Genomic DNA, 20,084 nt, shown 5'->3' with positions numbered 1-20,084 from the left:
AAAAGATACACTTATAAATTAACCAAAACATGCAAAACCCTCATTACACAAATGACTACTGTCATCTAATCCTGCAATCATGGAAATCCAAATAATTGGTTTGATATATCAAGGCAGAATGAAACAAAGCCTAAAAATATAGAGATTTGGTGTGCTAACAAAATGTGTGCACTAGCTGCTAATAATCCAGTAAAATCGAAAATCTAAAAGTTATCAGAAATCTTTACAACCTCTGGATCAGAATGGAGTATTGACATGGTTTCGGATCACACACATAATATGCGGCATTTCTGTGCTTTCTGTTAGCGAACTCCGTAAAGTCCTGGGAAGGCCACGATGCTGCTTCAGCGGTTCTTATTTGAGATACTAAAGCCTACCAGAGACTACTGACTACTAAACCCTACCAGAGACTACTGACTTAAGTGTAGGTGGACAGAGAGATCTGAACGTGCCCTTAAGCCAAAAAGAAGCACTCCACAGGCGTTACAATACAGAATCCATGAGCAGGATGCGGACAGCTAGCCCTGTGACCCCACTGCAGTGATTATACAGGTAAGATACTCACAACTGCACACTCCCACTCTTACAGACCGTTTTTTTTCCCTAGCAGTTTGTACCAGTGACAGAACCAGTGCCTGTGACTAGGCAGATAGCTCTAAAAGGATTAGGAGATGCACTAGAAGACTAAAAGATCTACTCTACTGCTTCCCATCTCGAGCACAAAAACATAATCACACAATGATGAGATAAAAAATGACTAGAGGATACAGCGCATCAAAATGTATTCTATAGACCGACAGGCTGAGATGCATTTAGAAACCGCCAGCTGTTTTCTTGCTTTGTGAAATGCTTCAAACGGCTTTACACACATGGGGTGACGGACTAACTGGGCAATCTCTCCGATAGGTAATTCCATTCTTCAAGATAGACTTTTCAAACACTCTACTCTGTTCTTTCTGTGGAAGACAATGCAAACACCTGGAGAGTATGAAGATGCCACATCAACTTTCCTATCCTGGTAAATAGAGACAGATGGATGCACATAAACCCACTGGACAAACTCTCAAAGCTGCTCTTCGCTTCCCAATGAAGCACAAGTTAAATGTTCTGTGAATCAGAGGTAGTTCAGCACTGGTGGACTCAAACACAGACTCCATTATTTCTCTCTACATATCAGGCACGCGTAAGGATGCAGTGAAAGTATCACAGTATACAATTATACATTAATCATCTGTTTATTGTCCTAGCATGAACAAAATATGCAAGAAAAACAACAAATGTTCATGTAAAAAAATGTTCGTGTAAAACAATTTTTTTTTCTCCATTTGGAAAATGAAATAATATTAGTTCTTGCAAGTACATTTTGAACTACTGAGAAATTAGAAAATTAGGATTCATATTATCCCCTGCAATAAATCGTAGAATGATATTTAGTGATCTTGCACTGGGTTGCTCTACTGACTAAAACATGACCTGTGGTAAAGCAGTGGTCATCATGAAACATCTGGATTATGCATGCCAGAAGCCTTGTGTCTGCATATGGCTGTACAAAGCACATTTGCTGACAAAGGACATGGCATTTAGAGGTCAAATGTGGCTTGCATGCTAAAATATTGGCAGCACTGACCTGGCACTCACCACTCAAGAGAGGCTGATGGATTACAACCCTATCATACCCTGAGATACAGCAATACAACACAACTGCAGATTCGACAGCGTTCAAAGAAAAGCTTGAATAAGCCTGAAAAAAACCAGGTTGGGATTTAAATCAGCTTCAATATAACAAAGACACATGGAATATTGTAACTTTACAAAAAAGACAACAATGCTACATTCCTCAACAGCTCTTAACAGGGATTTCATCTTGTACTAATGCTATTCATAAACTTTGAGACAGATTGTTTTTGTTTCTGATGCATAATTATCATTAATAATAAACTTTATAGTCATTTCCAAAGACTTCAGTGCTTTGTTAAGCTCACACCACAATGAATTGAATGAAAGAAAACAACTACATGGTTCTTTTTCAATGACTGAAGACAACACAGTGTTGAAAAACCTGGTTATCAATGCCAGACAGTGCGTACTGTATGGAACTATAATGTATATGGACCTTTTAATAGGAAAAATGGAAATCAACTTTCATAAATGACAAGGGTCCAGTGCCCTCCTATTTGGTAAGTAGTATGTTATACGCGGACTCCTTCAGTAGGACTGCGGAAGTGAAAGTGCATTTTCTATTCTCCCTGTTTATTAGGCATATTTACACTGTAGGTGCAAATGTACAATCACAGCCTGTAGAGCACCTTCTGGCTTCCACAATACACATCTGACACAAATCTCTCCTGACCCAATACAATTTCAGTGGCTGACCATTCTCAGCACGACATTAAAGCACACACATGTCTGTGGCCTAGTTGTAGAGGACATTAAAGCACACACACACACACACACACACACGTCTGTGGCCTGGTTGTAGAGGACATTAAAGCACACACACACATATCTGTGGCCTGGTTGTAGAGGACATTAAAGCACACACACATGTCTGTGGCCTGGTTGTAGAGGACATTAAAGCACACACACATGTCTGTGGCCTGGTTGTAGAGGACATTAAAGCACACACACACATGTCTGTGGCCTGGTTGTAGAGGACATTAAAACACACACACACGTCTGTGGCCTGGTTGTAGAGGACATTAAAGCTCACTCATGACTGTGGCCTGGTTGTAGAGGACATTAAAGCACACACACATGTCTGTGGCCTGGTTGTAGAGGACATTAAAGCTCACTCATGACTGTGGCCTGGTTGTAGATGCTGCGTTAACAGACTTTTGAATGGGAATGATGTTGCAGAGTTCCTTCATACTTTACGTAGCGGAGCCTGACCACTCACAAAGGGTTTGAGGATGGCCAACAACCTGTGCTTGGAAACAGGTGGGCTACACCTGCACGGTGTGTCTAATGAAGTGACTGGGGAAGGAGTTAAAGACACAGGAGAATGAATCACGTGAAGGACTGAACAGTCTACACATCACACGTTGGGCAGAGGCAGAAGTTTTACGTAGTCGTTTTGTGTGCGTGTCCTGTATCGTTCCGTGCTGCTGATGCACTGCTTGGCTGAGCCTTACTACATCTGTGCATTAACATATCTATACTATGCATTAGTTTATCTATGCTATGCTTTAGTATTAATATTAGTACTATTAAGCATTAGTATATTTATATCATGATATGCATTAGTATTAGTAATAATGTTAATAGTGATTAGTATTACTATGCATTAGTATATCTGTGCTATGCATTAGTATTAGTTCTTGTATTAGTAATAGTAATTAGTATTACTATGCATAGTAATGCATAGTAATGCATAGTATTACTAAGCATTAGTACCTCACTTAATAAAAATACAAATATATATAAATAGTATAATCACTCACGCATGCAAAAAAATATATATAAAACGTTCAAGGTACACTGCAAGCTAAACAAACTAAGCAGTAAATGGAGTAGTAGTCTCTATACAGGACTAAAGTGCATTGAATTTTTACCAATGCCACAGTGCAAAACATAAAAACTACATCTGAACTATTCAGACAGAAAAAAACTGCAGTTATAAGGTTATACTGTAAGAAAACCGAACTCCCACACTCCTTCCTAACGAACGACATGGACCAATCACCGATGTCCCACTAATTTAAAATGACTTTGACAGGAGATGATGAAGGCTTGTAATAACAGCGACATAACTGTCTTGAATATGTTAGTCTTCAAAGCAAACGGAAAACATTTTGATGAATGTAGAATTTAAACACAGACAACTCAACAATTGGATAGACCCTTTTATGCCCTTTTAATAGCATACAATTTTCTATTACCACTTTAAAATAAAAACAATGAAGGAATATCATGATAGACACCAAGTTTTGTATGCTGACTTGTCAAAATAGAAAGTATTAAAGTACAGTGTTACATAATTGATGTCCTCCAGACTGTTCTAAACAATGTCTTTTTAAAAGATTAATTTCCTTCACAAACTGAGGAGATTATCTTGTTGGCAGAATTACAAAGAGCAGCATGCCATCACTTTACCACAGCACCAAATCATAACCATCAACAATTATGCAAAACCACTTTGGGTTATTACCAGCATGACTGAGATGAAAAGCTGCAAAAGTTCGAAAAAGTCATATGTCTGTACTCTGAGTAACGTGAAATTTGAAAAGGTAAGAGCACAGGTTAAAGGAAACTTGGCAGACGGAACTGTCTACAAAGGACAGCCAAAATGTTAGCTTAGCATTTCATTAAGACTTGGTCATGCTTTCTCTGCTCAGCGAGACAGATATAGAGACAGAGGGGCAGACAGACAGACAGGCAGAGAGACACTGCGGAGACAGATACAGAGAGAGACAGACATAGATGGACAAAGAGAGTGCTATACAAAGACACAGACAGAGACAATATTTAACCTAACTTACTGCACTTAGAAAAAGGAAGAAAATGAAATACAAGCAAGGAATAATGGAATGATGAAAGATATTGTGAAATATGCAGGCACGCAGTACTGTACACTATTAGAAGATAAAAACCCACCACAAAGCCTTACAAGAAGTTAATGTACACATAAACGCTGCCAGTATAGCAGTGCATGAGCTGAATGTATTATATTGTGGGCTGCATCTACCATTGTCCTTTGGGGATGGGATTGGATTAACATTATAAACATACACACACACAGACAGACAAACAAGCACACCCACCCACCCAATATGCTACGTAATCAACACAGTTCTTTATTCATCTCTGACAAAAAAAAAGGCTGAAATTCCAGTTTAGAAGAGCAAGGACACCTTCCTGTCTCATCCATCATTAAATTATGCATGGAGAAGAGAAGTGGGACTACAGGAAGGAGCATTATAACCCTCTCCTTGAACTTTAATTTAGGACACGCATCTGCTCTGCTGTTGTTACATTACCAGTGGGAGCTCACATAGGCAAATAACTAGAATTAGAATGACTGCCATTCCTGGGGCAAGATGACCAAACTCGAAGTTTGCTCAAAAATAGGATACGTTATGAGTCACTGATGTTAATAAATGGCTAAAAACTGTACCTGTCAGGAATTAAATTGCCAAGGTGGACTGAATCATTCAGTGTACCCACTACCGGATTTAAGGATTCACAGATGTTCAAGCATATTTATAGAACGAAGGAAGTGAAAACCCTGCATTTGTTGAACAATTGCTTATAACTGAATGGCTAAAACAGCAAATTGGCTCAGTTGGTCCTTAATGATCCCAATAACCTAATTGTAAATGATTCTAGTGTATCATAGAATTTTTGTGACCATTATCATGAAACAGTCAACTTGTGACTTACTGTGAGTTATGAATGAGGAAAATGTACCCATGAAAGTTTTTTAAGAGGATTTTTTAAATAGCTAATTTGAAAAGGCATTACTTTTCTGCTAACTTCTGTGGATCTTTCACTACTCTCTTTCAGGGTGAATAAATTTCAAACTCTGGTCTAGACTGGAGACAAAAAATGGTATTAGATAAAGTTGTAGTGAAACGGCTACACAGAGCACAGCCTCGTAACGACTGGTCTAGTCTGCCTTCCAGACTGGGAATTAAGGGCTGAGAAAGGACAACACAGCAAAGACTAATCCAACCCAGACTTTAATGATCCAGCACTGGCAGCTGAATGTGGGTGGACCCAACAGAAAACATTCTTGTTTTGTTTGTCAGTTATATTTATTTTTATGAACTGCATCCATAAGGTTCTCTATGTAGAGGGGGGTGGACGTGTATATACACTATATTGCCAAAAGTATTCGCTCACCTTCCTTGACACACATATGAGTTTAAGTGACATCCCACTCCTAATCCATACAGTTCAATATGATGTTGGTCCACCCTTTGCAGCTAGAACAGCTTCAACTCTTCTGGGAAGGCTGTCTTCATGCTGTCCACATTGTGTTTATGGGGATTTTTGACCATTCTTCCAGTAGAGCATTTGTGAGGTCACATACTGATGTTAGACGATAAGGCCTGGCTCTCAGTCTCCGCTCTAATTCGTCCCAAAGGTGTTCTATTGGGTTGAGGTCAGGACTCTGTGCAGGCCAGTCAAGTTCATCTACACCAGACTCTGCCATCCATGTCTTTATGGACCTTGCTTTGTGCACTGGTGCACAGTCATGTTGGAAGAGGAAGGGGCCAGCTCCAAACTTTTCCCACAAAGTTGAGGGCATGTAATTGTCCAAAATGTCTTGGTATGGTGAAACATTCAGAGTTTCTTTCACTGTTCTTGAGCTAATCTGAAGGCCACATGAAGTTTTAATGTCTGTAGTGATTGACTCTGCAGAAAGTTGGTGACTTTCACATTATGTGCTTCAGCATCTGCTGACCTCTCTCAATCAGTTTACATGGTCTACCACTTCGTGGCAGAGTTGCTGTCATTCCCAAATACTTCCATTTTCTCATAATACAGCTGACAGTTGACTGTGACGAGGAAATCTCACTACTGGATTTGTTGCACAGGTGGCGTCCTATCACAGATCCACACTGGAATTCACTGAGCTCCCGAGAGCGAGTCATTCTTTCACTAAAATTTGTAAAAACAGCCTGCATGCCTAGGTGCTTAATTTTATACACCTGTGCCATGGAAGTGATTGGAACACCTGATTCTCATCATTTGGATGGGTGAGCAAATACTTTTGGCAACATTGTGTGTGTGTGTGTGTGTGTGTGTGTGTGTGTGTGTGTGTGTATATAAAATTCTTCATGGAAGCAAATGACCTCTGTCCAAAATGTGCAGTTTCTCTGGAAACCTTCACTACAATTTTGAATGTGTCTGCAACTTTCCTATACAACACATTGCAGTTACTCACCTGGACTCATTGGATTTATATAAAAACCGCATGCATCACTTTCCAAGCACTCACATGGCCATCAAAGAACGACTAATTATGCAGTTTCTGTGTGTAGACACAGCTGACATTGAGGAAGTTAATTGTGTCCTTTTGCAAATGAAAGATGAGACAGTTTAGCTAATTACAAAATATGCTCCAAGGTGCCTGCACTGACTTCCATCCGCTCCTGTGTGTGCCTCTTTTACACTCTTAAATGTCCAATCTCTCCCTATTAAATCTCTTGTACTTCTGGAATGTATTCTTGATAACATTACTGACATACTTTTCCTTACTGAAACATGCCACACCAAACTTTATCTACATTTGCAAACCCTGCCCATGGGGCCAGCAGTAGTTTTAGCTTGCTGTAATCTTATAATCTTATATATATATATATATATATATATATATATATATATATATATATATATATATATATATATATATATATATATATAAACCTAATCCAGAACTAAGCCTTATACCATTTACATATTTTGAATATACTGCTATTAAAGTATCTTGCTCCATATCTGAGGTCAGATGGTCGCTAGTCCACCAAACCCAACCTGTCTTTTGTACTGAACTACTGTTAGCAGCTGGCTAGACTTCCCCCACTTGCTGCTCATTGGTTATTTTAATATCCAAGTAAATCTTTTTCTCACTCCATATGTTGAATCCCCCTATCCACAGGGCACACTCATTTAGTTCATCCTTATCTATACAGCTTCCATTGTCTGCACTTCCTATTCTCTAATCATACATTTGCCATGTTCTCTGTCTGTATCTCATTATCCAAACAAGACTAATTTTTGATTGAAAGATTCAATCCAAGACAGATAACTCTACATTTTCACTGGATTTCCACAGTTATGCAAATGTCACCCAGATGTACTGCCAGCATGGATCTTGTTTGCCTGAGATCAAACTCTGGATGAAACAATTGTCTCATGCTAAATAGTGACAGGATTGAATTTGTCCTGAATTTGTTAAACCAACTCAATGTGAAACCAACCCTCAAACTCCCTCGCTTGGCAATACAGTGATATTGTCCTGTTCTCTCCTACAGGCATTTGGTTTTAGCTGCTTGGACATTCATAATTTTCTTCTTGTAGCCATCAGTCTTCCTCACCCACAGGTTCCAAATGGTCCAAAATGCTCCTGTTCATCTTCCCACTCCCTGTTCCTCCTAATCACCATGGTGTTGATGACTGAGGATTCTCCAGATTAGCTCCCCGTCTCGGGAGCGTTGTTCTTCCACCTGTCCATCTAATTCTCTCTTAACATTCCAAAAACCAAATATCAAAACCCATCTCTCCTGTCTAGCTTATGACCAACAGCCCAAATGTACCTGCTCACCACAAGCTTGCGTCTATCACTTGCTCCGTGTTCTCATTTAGGTGTTTGTTGTTCTAGAATGAACATAGTCTAGGAAAAGTTGAAACGAAGCTTAGGGAACATCCACAATCCAGTGTGTTTCTAAAAGATGATGATGATAACCTTGATGAAGGGCCAAGAAAGAGACAAGATGCATGCCCTCCTGCACTGTACCAAGGTCAAGGTTCTGGTATCCACAGCTGAACGGTGCCTTGGATCAACGCTCACCCTTCATGAGTGTGGATTAAGCTTGTTCTCTTAAATGAAAATGAAAGATTACAGCAATAAGAAGCAAAACTAATATGAGACAGTAAAATCTTGTTTTTTTTTTATATTATTATTATTAGATGAACAGTTCCCAAATTACCATCTTACATTTTGGCAAAGAAAGAAGCTCACAAAAGAGTTTTTTTTTTTTTACCTCTTTATATGATGTTCAAAGGAGAGGTCTTTGTAGTAATGGTTGCACTGTTGTTATTATTACTGATTATTATTCTTGCTTAATGGAGAGTGAACTATTTTCGGGGCTTAGACCCTTCAGATTTCCCCCAGAATTATATGATAATTAAAGTCCATCTTCTGCTGTTTTTTTCTCCTCAAATTTGCTCAGCTGATGTGGCATTTGCAGAAAGCTAGCATGAAGGAAAAATAAAAATCACAGTTTTCCAGGACAAAGGCACTGGACACCACTGGTTTTTAATAATGTATCTTCAGTAAGCTCCAAGTCCTCCACGACATACCCGACCTTCTGAGTTTGTGTTTTCACTGTGATGGGATCCAGGAAATGTGAAAACTGCTCAGTGATTCGCCTGGCTTCAAGGCCTAACCTCATCACAGTGTCATCTGCAAAATCTCAGCGTGTGGATCACAAGACTCGTGTGGCAGCTGGTGCGGGCCCGCCCTGCTGAAATACGAGTGTTACTGTTGGCTTTCATCTGCGAGTAGTAGCCGGTTCTTTGTGGCCTCCGAGCTGGAGGTCACTCTGCGTTCCTCTGCCAGGATCTCAGACAATCCGTCACAGAGGAGGAGAACATGCCTGCACGCCTCCACACACAGCTGCACTCATTACACACATCTTATGGGCTGACAAAAGAAAGTGCACGCGTGAACACTCGCAAACGTATGGAGGTGAGCGCACACACACGGATGCACACACACTCCCCACCACAGATATGAATGCGCCATGCCGAGAATTAATATGCACTCATCATACACAGAAAAAACCCAGACTACACAGATACATTAGCTTTAGCAGACCGTTAGCTTTAGCAGACCGTTAGCTTTAGCTACCCGACTTTGGTAGGATGAGGATGGGGAGCCTTCCTAACAGCAAGCAGACACACAGGCGCGCTCACCTCCCCCACACGGACATCTCCGATTCACCGTCCCTCTAATTGTAATCACCACAAGCTTGATTTTGGTTGTGGTTTTTTTTTCAGTAGGGATATTTTCAAGTCGGTGGCAGGTAAGTCCGTAGGCAATTACTGTCAAATGAATCCGTCTACTGGCTTAATCTTCTTACCTTTCCAAATTCGTAACTCATTAGATGGATGCCAAATGGAATTAGAGCTTTATTTTTATCCTTGATGTCATCTTAGTCTACAAATTTGCTCATCCTTGTGTTATAGTGCCCCAGTTTTCAGTTTAATAAGATGGGATGGGTTTACTCTGATCAGGCCCTCTCTGTAACTTTACGGAGGAGGAAATTAAATCAACGGCCCTGGAGCCAATAACGGAAGGTGCATTTTTTTTAAGATCATGAAAAGAATAGCAGCAGGAGATTTAAATCGGCACATTCCAGCCGAACGGGGCCACGGTCCACACTCTCCTGTCAGTAGTGCGTCAATCAAGGAGACTGCACACAAGTTCCACTCACCCATTCCTCATGCGCTACAGTCATTCAGGGCTTTGGCCATGCAGAGGAATTTTGAACAGCAGTGTGCATGACAAACTGAGAGCTCGATTTTTACATGCAAGGATGTTGATATTCTCCAGGCGGTGCAGTGGAAACACCAACACCTGTACCCGTGGTACCGCACGGCCGCGTGACCGGAGAGGACCGTGGGCGACCGACACACACGCCGCACAGAGGGAACACCCGGGGACCGCCGAGCCTTAAACACGAGGCTGGAAAGAAAACGGACGGTGACCCCTTTGCTTACAGACCGCGGCATGTGCAGGAGGCACGTTTCAAACTGAGCTCTGCAGTGTTTGGGATTAGCAAGGCATAGCATAGCGATACACATAGCCCAAGCACATGTTTAAGGTTATCCACCAAGCTGTGGACAGAGTAGACAAAGAAAGCCTCGAGTCAACAATCCTTCCCTAGACCTTCAAAGGGACATTACACTTTATGTGCTTCATAAGGTAAAATGCATTTTGCTACATCCTAAAGGTATGATGCATTATTTTGTATTTAACCATTACGTGCATGTGTGTGTATATATAAGGTTTTTACAAGCAAGTCACATACAACCTCACAATCCTACAGTTCTCAAATGTTTACAAATGTCAGACAATTAATTTCAAGATTATAATACACTTCACCACAATGAAGCAAATACATACCACGGTTTCAAAACAATCAACATATATGGCTGTGCTGTCGTACCTTGGTATAATGTACTAGGTCTTTCCATGTGGTCATTTTATATAAACGATTTACTAAAAATGTTATGCATGGTTATCTGGATATGAAATTATGTGCATCAGGATATTTTGGTCACATCAATCAGCTCTGCCTCAGTGTCAACATTTCGCTATCAGCAAAGTGTCAGCAAAGCAGAAATAACAAAAAATCAGCACTTGAACCCAAACGCAGCCCTTATTTATCAACGTGTGCACACATTCACACTTCCATACACTATTAGTCTGCCTCCAGTTAAACCACAAACACGGAGAGTTTACACAGCGATTCTGGCCGTAGCAGGAAGGAAAAAAACACTGCATCGCTACAAAGAGATAATCAATGAGATAATCAATGTCCAGCGGCTGGCCCAGGGGGGCTTGCACACAGTCGGACATCACTAGCACACGGACATACACACACACAGACACACTGGCACACTTTGGCTTGGGCCCTTCCTTATTAGGCGTCTGAGGGGTGAGGTCTAGACCAGGGAGAGACAAGAGCGAGATCCGGTGTGGTCGGGCACGTGGGGAGCAGGGGACAGACGAGACAGAGCCCTGTGACGGGTGCCCCGTGACGGGGAGTCCACAGGGGGATCTGGCAGCAGCCAGACTGACCACTGTCACTTCTCCTTTGAAGCAGAAATGGAGGGAAGGAGCCAGCTGACCAGCCCCGGCACACGGTCTCCCTCCTCATTTATACAGCACAGAAAGCAATTAACTCGCTCATCTGTTTACAAATGAGGTTTCCACCTTATGCGCTTGTGTGTGTACATGCATATATGAAATGCATCGTAAGAATACAAATCCATTAGAAAAATGAGCAAATAACTTAGTTTTTTTTCTTCTTCTTTTTACAAAGACACAAACATCCCAGAAAAGACAAGCTACTGCTGAGTTTGTGATGGCGTCTTCTTTGTCCTGAAATGGACACTGATATTCTTCAACGTACATGTAAATACATACAAACTCTCTCTCTCTCACTCACACACACACACACACACACACACACACACACACACACACACACACGCCGGCCTACATTTTACTTCTGTTATTCGGAACGGCAAAGTGATCTGCATAAGGTAAAATAAGCGTGTGATCCCAACGAGCACAGTGATTGGAATCCAGGCAAACTTTCCAGACGCAGAGAGTTTATCTTAGGCGTTGAATGATTTATCGAGTCAAACGAAAATAGCTCAGGGGAAAGGGGGAGGGGGTGTGGAGGGGGTGGAGGGGGGACTAAAAGCTTCGCCTCTGAAATACACCCCCTCCCTTCCAGAGCCTGAAAAGCTGCCCACACCACGGAAGAAAGTGCATGAGGCGTTGTGCAGTGCAGCCGCAGAGACGATGGCGCTTTAAAGAGCTTTTAATTCAGCTATGGGCTCTGGGCCACGGAGTGAGATCATTACAGTGGAGCTGCTGTAGGTGAAGGCTCACGTGGGGAAGGCCCATCTCCACCCGCACGCAGGGACCAGGGCTCCACGTGCTTCCTCCCGCTCTTATCGTAATGCCCTGATGGCCACCGCGTGTGATGGCACGCCCCCGTGGCTGTGCAGCCTTGATGGGAATAATGTGCTTTTAAAGGGGGCAGCTCTGCCCCCCCCACCCCAAGGAGGAGGTGTAGCTGTCTGTATCTCACCGCTGCCCCCTTATGGCTGAGCAGGAGCACATAAGATTAACATCCAACTGACCAGCAATCATCTCCAAGAACTAGAATTACCCTCTCATCATCATCATCATCGCTTTTAAATATCACCACCACCACCACAGTCTCATACTGGGCACTTCCAGGATAAGCAGCACTAGTGTATCACGGTGGGAGACAAGTGAGCTCTTTCCCTCAAACATGATTTTTGATGTCACAGCAGTCAGACTTTCTAATGGGAGATCTGTGAAGTGCCACTAACCACAGACGTCCTGTGACACTATAATGACAGAGCTGTCAAAAATGTCGTCATTTCTGGAGTCCTTTTCCAAGGACAAAAAAAAACAAAAAAAAAAACACACACACATTCCTGTGCACAGCTTTGATTTGCTTGTTTGTTTGTTGCAAGTAGGAAAAATGAAATTGTTCCAAGCATCGTTTCTGGACTACAGGAATATGTTGAAGTTGAAGTAGCCTGTGTGTCTACTGTACACTTTCCTCTGAATAGGAAAATTCATTTCAGTTGAAAGGATCAGAGCAAGAACTTCAAATTTTGGATTCTTGCATTGACGTGTTTGGAACACCCCATCCGTCATCTCTGCACGGGTCCGACGTCTCAACGCACCTGAAAGGATTTGTCCTCCACAAAGTGGGTGAGTTTTGAGCAGTGACTCGGCTGCCCGTGTGTTAGGGAGTGAAGGTCGCCACGGTCACTCTGCCTTTATCTAATGACAAATGCCCCCGCACACTTAGCTGCCTGGAAGAGACTGTGCACTGGCACCCGGGACGAGCTTAATACAAGTGGGGAAATGGGAAAACCTCTAGCTGAATCATCCCATCACTCAACACTGCTGTTTGCTGGGGGGAAAAAGTTGAATACAACTAGCAGCCCTACTTCGGTCCTGGCTTAGTCATAGATCATTACCTATTCATTGGTTGAAATAGTTTGACTTCTTGCTTTTGTTCCCAACAAGGGCGCCTTAAACCTCCCGTCCGATTTGCACCCTTTGTGTCCTGGGGCTCCGTGTGAGGGTCCCACTAAGACAGAGCACGACCCCATCCAGGACTGTGCCAACGCAGACACCAGGCTGTTTTTAGATCTTGAGCACTAAGGCCTATCGGTGTAGACAAAGTCTGCCCTGGAGCACGGGCGGTGTGGTTCACCAAACTGCCTCAAACAAACCGGAGTGAAACAAGAGGTGAGGGACCTGGACACTAATGGCCCCCTATTTGTGTTGTGCTGAAGGTAAAGCGTGGTGTGGGGCATTGAGGGTAGCAGGTCATTGGCCCCGGGGGGCCCTAATGGGGGCAAACGCGTAAACCACGGAAGAGCAGGGTCATTTAAGTGTGCTTGGGGAGGTTGATTAACTCACCCGGGGTTGCTAACTGAGAGGGGCAGGGACCATGAGATGATGGACCATGATGATGGACTGTAGGGACTGGGCTTAATACACACTACCATTTGGATTCAGTTTCACAATCACAGTTATATAAGAGACGGTGAGAGAGAGGGCAGGGGGGGGGGGGACACAGGAAGAGAAAGGGAGAGAGAGAGAGAGAGAACCTGAATAAAAGAGTGAGGCACGGAAAATGGATCACAATAGACAGTTTACTGGCACAAAAATGTGGAGAGGCAGGCCAAAGAGAGAAGGGGAGAGAGATGGAGGTTGAAGTGTGGGGGGAGAGGGTTTCTCTCACCACGTCTATGAGGCTCTCCTGGATACGGTTCAGCGTAGTCCGCAGTCTGCTGCTGATCAGGCCCAGGCCTGATGATTCATACTGCAAGAGTCAGAACACACAGTGAGCGAGAACCTCCCCACTACCACTACTGCACACACACACACACACACACACACACACACACACACGGAGAGAGAGAGAGAGAGAGGGGAAGGTCATCTATGCTTACTACCACACAATGCACTCTCAACGCGTGCACATGCATAATAACACGGGTGAAACTCGCAGTGTCCATGGTGGCTGTGGCGAGGTGCTTCAGCTGTGGTGAGCTTGGATCAGTGAGCTATGTCCTGGCAAACTAACACTGACCATGGAACAATCGCAAACGTCGGCCCCATTTCACGGCAAAGTTAAATTTACGATGGGAACATGGTGGTAACATGGGGGAATCGAAATTTATGGCAACGCAAAAACCATATTCAACAAACCATATTCAAGCAATCCATGTTCATGTGAACCATATAGATAAACTACACCCGGCATGTTGTCCTACTCAAACAAATGTATCCACAGGACAAAACACAAAGAAAACAAAAAGGGATTTATTGACCTTTGCCTGCCAAATATAAATATTTTCATAGGCAGGTGTTCTTAAGAAAACTACATGTTCCCTTCAGTGTGTATCCATTTCTTACTGAATGTATTAACACTCTTTGAAAGGGACAAATTAGACATCAATCCCACAGCCTCATTTTATTGAGTACTAATTGTTTGCTTTAAAAACTGCATAAAGAGAGATTATTGAAAGGTTTATTCCATCAGAGAGACCATCTGCACAACAACTCGGACAAGAACTCAGACTATAACAGATTTATTTCGGCGGTGAACTGCAATCTGTATGAAATTGAATGCATTTTCTTTTTGGTGATTTTCCATTGGAACACATTCGTGTTCTAATCTCCAACACATGCAATAGCTTGATTTCAGTATGCACAGCAAAGAAGAGAGCTAAATATTACACACGCCCACACCACACTGGGTGTATGACTTAACATACAGCCACCTGTACGAGAGCCACACTGCAGTCTTACCCAGGGAGGCTGTTTGGCGCCTGGCTGGCCGCCTGGGGGGGGCGTGGACGGACAAGACGTGCGCTGGAGGAAAACATGAGGGAGGGAAAATCCAAAACAAAAACAAAAACAGAAGCAGAAATAAAAAATGAACCGAAAACAAGGTCAGCCCAAACCCGTGGGAGGGGGGCAATGAGCTGTTTGGTGAATGGCCTAATAGAAAACGGGGAGTTTTACACTTACCGCTAACCAAAATAAAGTTTGTGCAGGAATTGGTGAAAGCACACACTGCTAAGCTAGTGCATCACTGCAGTGAACAGATGAAAGCACTCCGTCCCCGTGAGCTAGACGAATGGCTGTCAGGAGTTTTCTTTTGCTAATGTTCAAATTAACTTCCCCAAACGGAGCCATTCGTTACCGAGACAGCCACAGCGCTAGCAAAGCTCCACCAAACCTGGCACTCTCCCCAAGCTCTGCGCCTCTTCATCACCCCAGAGGTGATTCATTTTTTTTCAAGGGTGTCTGTATATCTCCACATCTCACTCTCATCTCATTCTCTCCACTCATTGCCTCAAAGGCAAGTTCTTAACGTCAAACTCCCAATCTTCAACGCGAAGACCGATGTGGAGGTGTATATTGTCACACTCCCCCTTAAAAATATGAATGTAGGTCATTATTCAAAGAAATAAGCCTTCATTCCTGGTTGTAGAAGGCTTTATGAGCCAGTAATGGGTCACGGTGACTGCTCATCGATCTTGGGTGCTTAATAAATATTCACAAAACTACCAGTATTTACAGTGCAGCCAAACTGTGTAAATGAGATTGATTGCAATAGTTCACTTCAGCTAATTTAATTATATATGACAGAGGGACTAACCCTAGTTTGTGTGTGTGTGTGTATATATATATTATATATATATTGAGATAGAGATAGAGAGAGAGAGAGAGAGAGAGAGAGAGAGAGAGAGAGAGAGAGGAGTCAGGTAATCAGGGAATATGGGCTTATCTCTCTGGGCTGTGCTATTGCTGTTAACACAGAAACAACTCAGGTTCGTGCCCCGCCGCCCTGGTGGTACACACAGGAGAAGAAAAGCTTCTCGGTTTTCTGAGACAGCTTCTGCAGGCCAACAGCTTTTAATCTGCACCTTATGTTTAAAGAAAAATGTTCCGGAATGTTCCATTGTCCTGGGAACACCAGAACGGGAATGAACACTTTGGGAGAAAGACCTGGGTATTCCCTTAAAGAGAAGAAGACATACTGCACCACTGATGGCCAACCCCCACTACATTGTTCAGAATAATGGCCCGCACCCTCAGCATGTCAGACACTTTCACAGTTTGCGCAGATAATAATGGAGGTAATTATGGAGCGGCGTACACCCACAGGGCCCGAGAGCATGACTGGGGGGGGGGGGGGGGGGGGGGTGGAGCCCGGTGTGATTGCTTCATAAACATGCCGTAATGTGCTCGTATGCAGCAACGGCGAGTGGGAGGGGCCGGGGAAAACAGGACTGCGCCATTCACTCCCACGCGAGCGCTGAATACATCGTCAGAGAACAGAGAAGGCAGAGGAAGATGTTGAAGGGTGACATCACAGCTCAAGGTGGACACGACGGCCATACCATGTCGTTCCGTCCGAAGAAGGTGTAGACGGCGTACAGGTAGTAGTCGAACAGCTGCGACACGCAGTGGATGACGTCGAAGGCGATGGGTTTTAAAATGTTCATCATCTGTATGTACTTGCCTGTAAAAGATGAGGACACAGGAGTCGGTGCCAGAGTCCATACATCGTGCACTGAAAGTGTAATCGCAAATCCAATTACTTCTAGATGGTTTCAGGCTAAAGCAAACAGGCCCAGGGAAAGATGCTAGCCATGATCAGTAATGTGCCTGATGAATTGCTAGAAAACAAATACACTCATGTAATCCAGCCCAGTGTTAAATTATAGATTAAGAAATAAAGGTGGCTTCGGTTCGACAGGCAGACTCATTAGCAAATGTTCCAACAGCATGAATCAGATGAAAACATCTAGAACAGTCTATACTGCGCCTACTGTAGTTTTCATGCAATGTTCCCTAGTCAATCATAATACAATCATACGCCTAGTGCACTTGGACTGCTTGGACATTGACATTTACATGCACCCTGATGCTAGGGAATTCAATTTAGGAAAAACAGTAATAAACAATTTGTAACCAATGCAACACAACGTTAGGATTGAATAAACACTGACGGATGGAAAGAAAATCCACTCAGCGTTTATGCTGAGGAAGGTTCTTTTTACCAGTTATTGCAAAGGTGACTTCAATCATATTCTCTCATGAACAGCAGCACACTGTTACAGCACTGTGCCACATAATGAATGATGAAAGGGAAATGACCAAGGTAAGCCTTTGTGTAATAAAATTGTTCTACTGTTGCAAAATCACCCACGTTTGTTCATTATCTGCAATACAATTTACAATGGATTAGTGGAAAAGTTCTTACTAACCGAACAGACACAAGGCACTCTGAACTCAAATGTGACTTAGGAACCTGAACACGGGTTCACAGGTTAAGAGCCTTTTGTTACATTTCAGTTTTGCAAAAATAACCATGAATGAGAAAGATGTACTAAAAAAAATAAAATAAAATAAAAAAATATTAAATTAAATAATGCATTCTTGCAATTAGATTTAATCCATTAATTTCTGGTCAAGAAGTACAAGCTAATAGAATCTGAACTCAAGCATCTGGAGACAGGAGAACTGGAGAACATAAAGCAGCCGTAATGACTGGAAACCACGGACGGACGTAGACGACCAAGAGCACCACTTTGCCTTGAGCCGATTAATTGATGGGCTGATGGAGGTCGTCCGCACAGGGTCAACTGCGTCACCGATCAGCCCTGTTGAGGCGGACGGAGGGTCCGTGGTCAATTACTCACCGACCAGGCGGATCACGTTGAGGGTGGTGTTGGTCAGGATGGGGGCGTTGGCTCTGTTCAGATTGTAGTCGGACTTCTTTCTGCTGCGCAGCGTCTCTTTGGACACGCTAATTAAAGACAGGACACACACGCGCACACACATGCACACGCACACACACGCACGGTCAGCAGGTGCCCGGTGACACAAGGCCAGAGGGTCAGAGGGCCCCAGGTACACAGTTCCACTCGTCCTGTTGTGAGGAGAAAGCAGAGCCCACACGGCTCCATAACCTGCACATCTACTCTGGCCTTCTGGCTCACGTCTCATTTGCTTCCTTTCATCTTAAATTCACTCCGGGAATCATCTTAGTGTAGCTGGTGCTGCATTTTACAGTTATGAATGATTTATTTCTTTTTATTTTCCCCCCGTTATTTTTGTTATGACTCCAGCGGGGTTCTTGGACTACTGTAAAGCTGAGCCAGAAACTAGATGAGTTAGAGGACTAAGTGAGAGGACTAGATGTTTTCGTTTACCTCTGTGGCGGACAAATAGGACCAGGACGTGACTCTGACCTACTGCCAGTGGAAAAAATCAGCACCACTGGGAGGTTGAGTGCTAATCGCATGAGCCTACTGGGTTCTTAGGGGACGCGGAGCAGTGTCTTTCAGCAGGACTATCTAATTCATGCGGTAACTGCTTTCATCTTCCCTCGCAACCCGTGGATTGAAGGCGTGGCTAAGTAGCTGGTGCACAGTGGGCTCCAGTTCCTGCCTCAGAGGTTGGCTAAGATAGGAGCCCTGACCATTGAGTCATGCAGAACACAGTAGCATAAGCCACAAAGCACTTTATAGATTAAAAACATAAAAAAAAAAAAAAAACATAAACTTCTTGTACATGTCCTTCATGGGCCACAAGCATTTTCTTAATCCCTCGACAACAGCCGCAAACAATTCGGATGTGTAGGAAGCAGGATGGGTCGCGGCTACGGGGTTTGAGCTGATGAAAGGGACTGTATTAAACATTCATCAGCGCTCATAAGTTAACGAGTCCTCTAATTATACTCCTGATCTATAAAATGTATATCACACCAGGCTTGAAATGGCACTCTAAAATAATCATAAATGTAAAATGATGACAAACTACACTATTCATCAGAGGGCTACACTTCAAGGTCTTCAATGAAGGCTCTAAATAGTATAAATGGAAAGGAGAAAGAGAGAGAGAGAGAGAGAGAGAGAGAGAGAGAGAGAGAGAGAGAGAGAGAGAGAGAGGGAGCATAGAGAGGCGAGAGAAAGACCACAATAAGGACAATAAAACCAAATTTAGGTAATAAAAAGAATATGAAAAAATACAAAATTTCAGCATTTAATTTTTCACTCAACAGTGTATAAATAATTATAAAATGGACATCTTTGAGAAATAAGAACTGGTCACTAGACCCTCACATTGTTCTGCTCTTAGACATACTCTCATTAAGGGTGACAGTGCTGAGAGGTTGGACACTTTTGAAGTATCTACATTTGAACCCGTTTCTTTCTCTGGCTGCTGGGAACAGGAACAAATTCAAACAACTACCTCCAAAATTAAGTCTTTGCAGTCACTGAAAAATCACTGAATTCAATAATTAAATAATAAATAATTCAAAAAGTGCATATATGCATTTGTATCTATCTGAATACATATTGCAGTTATACTGTGTTAACTGTGTTATACTGTGTGCATAAGTGTGGGTTGGAGTTTTATAAAAACAATAAAGAACCCTAAATGCTAAAAATCACAAATCATTTAAATAACAATCTTAATCATAAATTTTCTTTTTTAACCCTTTATAGTAGACAAAGATCATACTGGTTAAAACAGGGAG

At 42.7% G+C, this 20,084-nt stretch overlaps 1 protein-coding gene across 4 annotated transcripts in view; it reads right to left on the bottom strand.

Annotated features, from left to right (window-relative positions):
- vps50 (VPS50 EARP/GARPII complex subunit) overlaps positions 1 to 20,084 on the bottom strand; it is an 88,114-nt gene that overhangs the window by 18,358 nt on the left and 49,672 nt on the right. Inside the window, exons 20-24 of one of the 4 annotated variants that reach the window (XM_077008784.1) lie at positions 18,241 to 18,347; positions 16,936 to 17,057; positions 15,335 to 15,397; positions 14,262 to 14,342; positions 8,659 to 9,191 (exon numbers count right to left, since the gene is read on the bottom strand). In XM_077008784.1, coding sequence (XP_076864899.1) covers positions 9,153 to 9,191; positions 14,262 to 14,342; positions 15,335 to 15,397; positions 16,936 to 17,057; positions 18,241 to 18,347 — 412 coding nt within the window. In that variant the 3' untranslated portion in view covers positions 8,659 to 9,152. Of the gene's footprint in view, positions 1 to 8,658; positions 9,192 to 14,261; positions 14,343 to 15,334; positions 15,398 to 16,935; positions 17,058 to 18,240; positions 18,348 to 20,084 lie in introns of those variants that run through there. The other 3 variants (XM_077008782.1, XM_077008786.1, XM_077008783.1) reach the window with 3 other exon arrangements.

The sequence above is a fragment of the Brachyhypopomus gauderio genome, chromosome 6 (assembly GCF_052324685.1).
Source record: "Brachyhypopomus gauderio isolate BG-103 chromosome 6, BGAUD_0.2, whole genome shotgun sequence".
Taxonomy (NCBI): Eukaryota; Metazoa; Chordata; class Actinopteri; order Gymnotiformes; family Hypopomidae; genus Brachyhypopomus; species Brachyhypopomus gauderio.
Note: the sequence above shows the minus strand (reverse complement) of the source record. Positions and strands in the feature narration are given on the sequence as shown.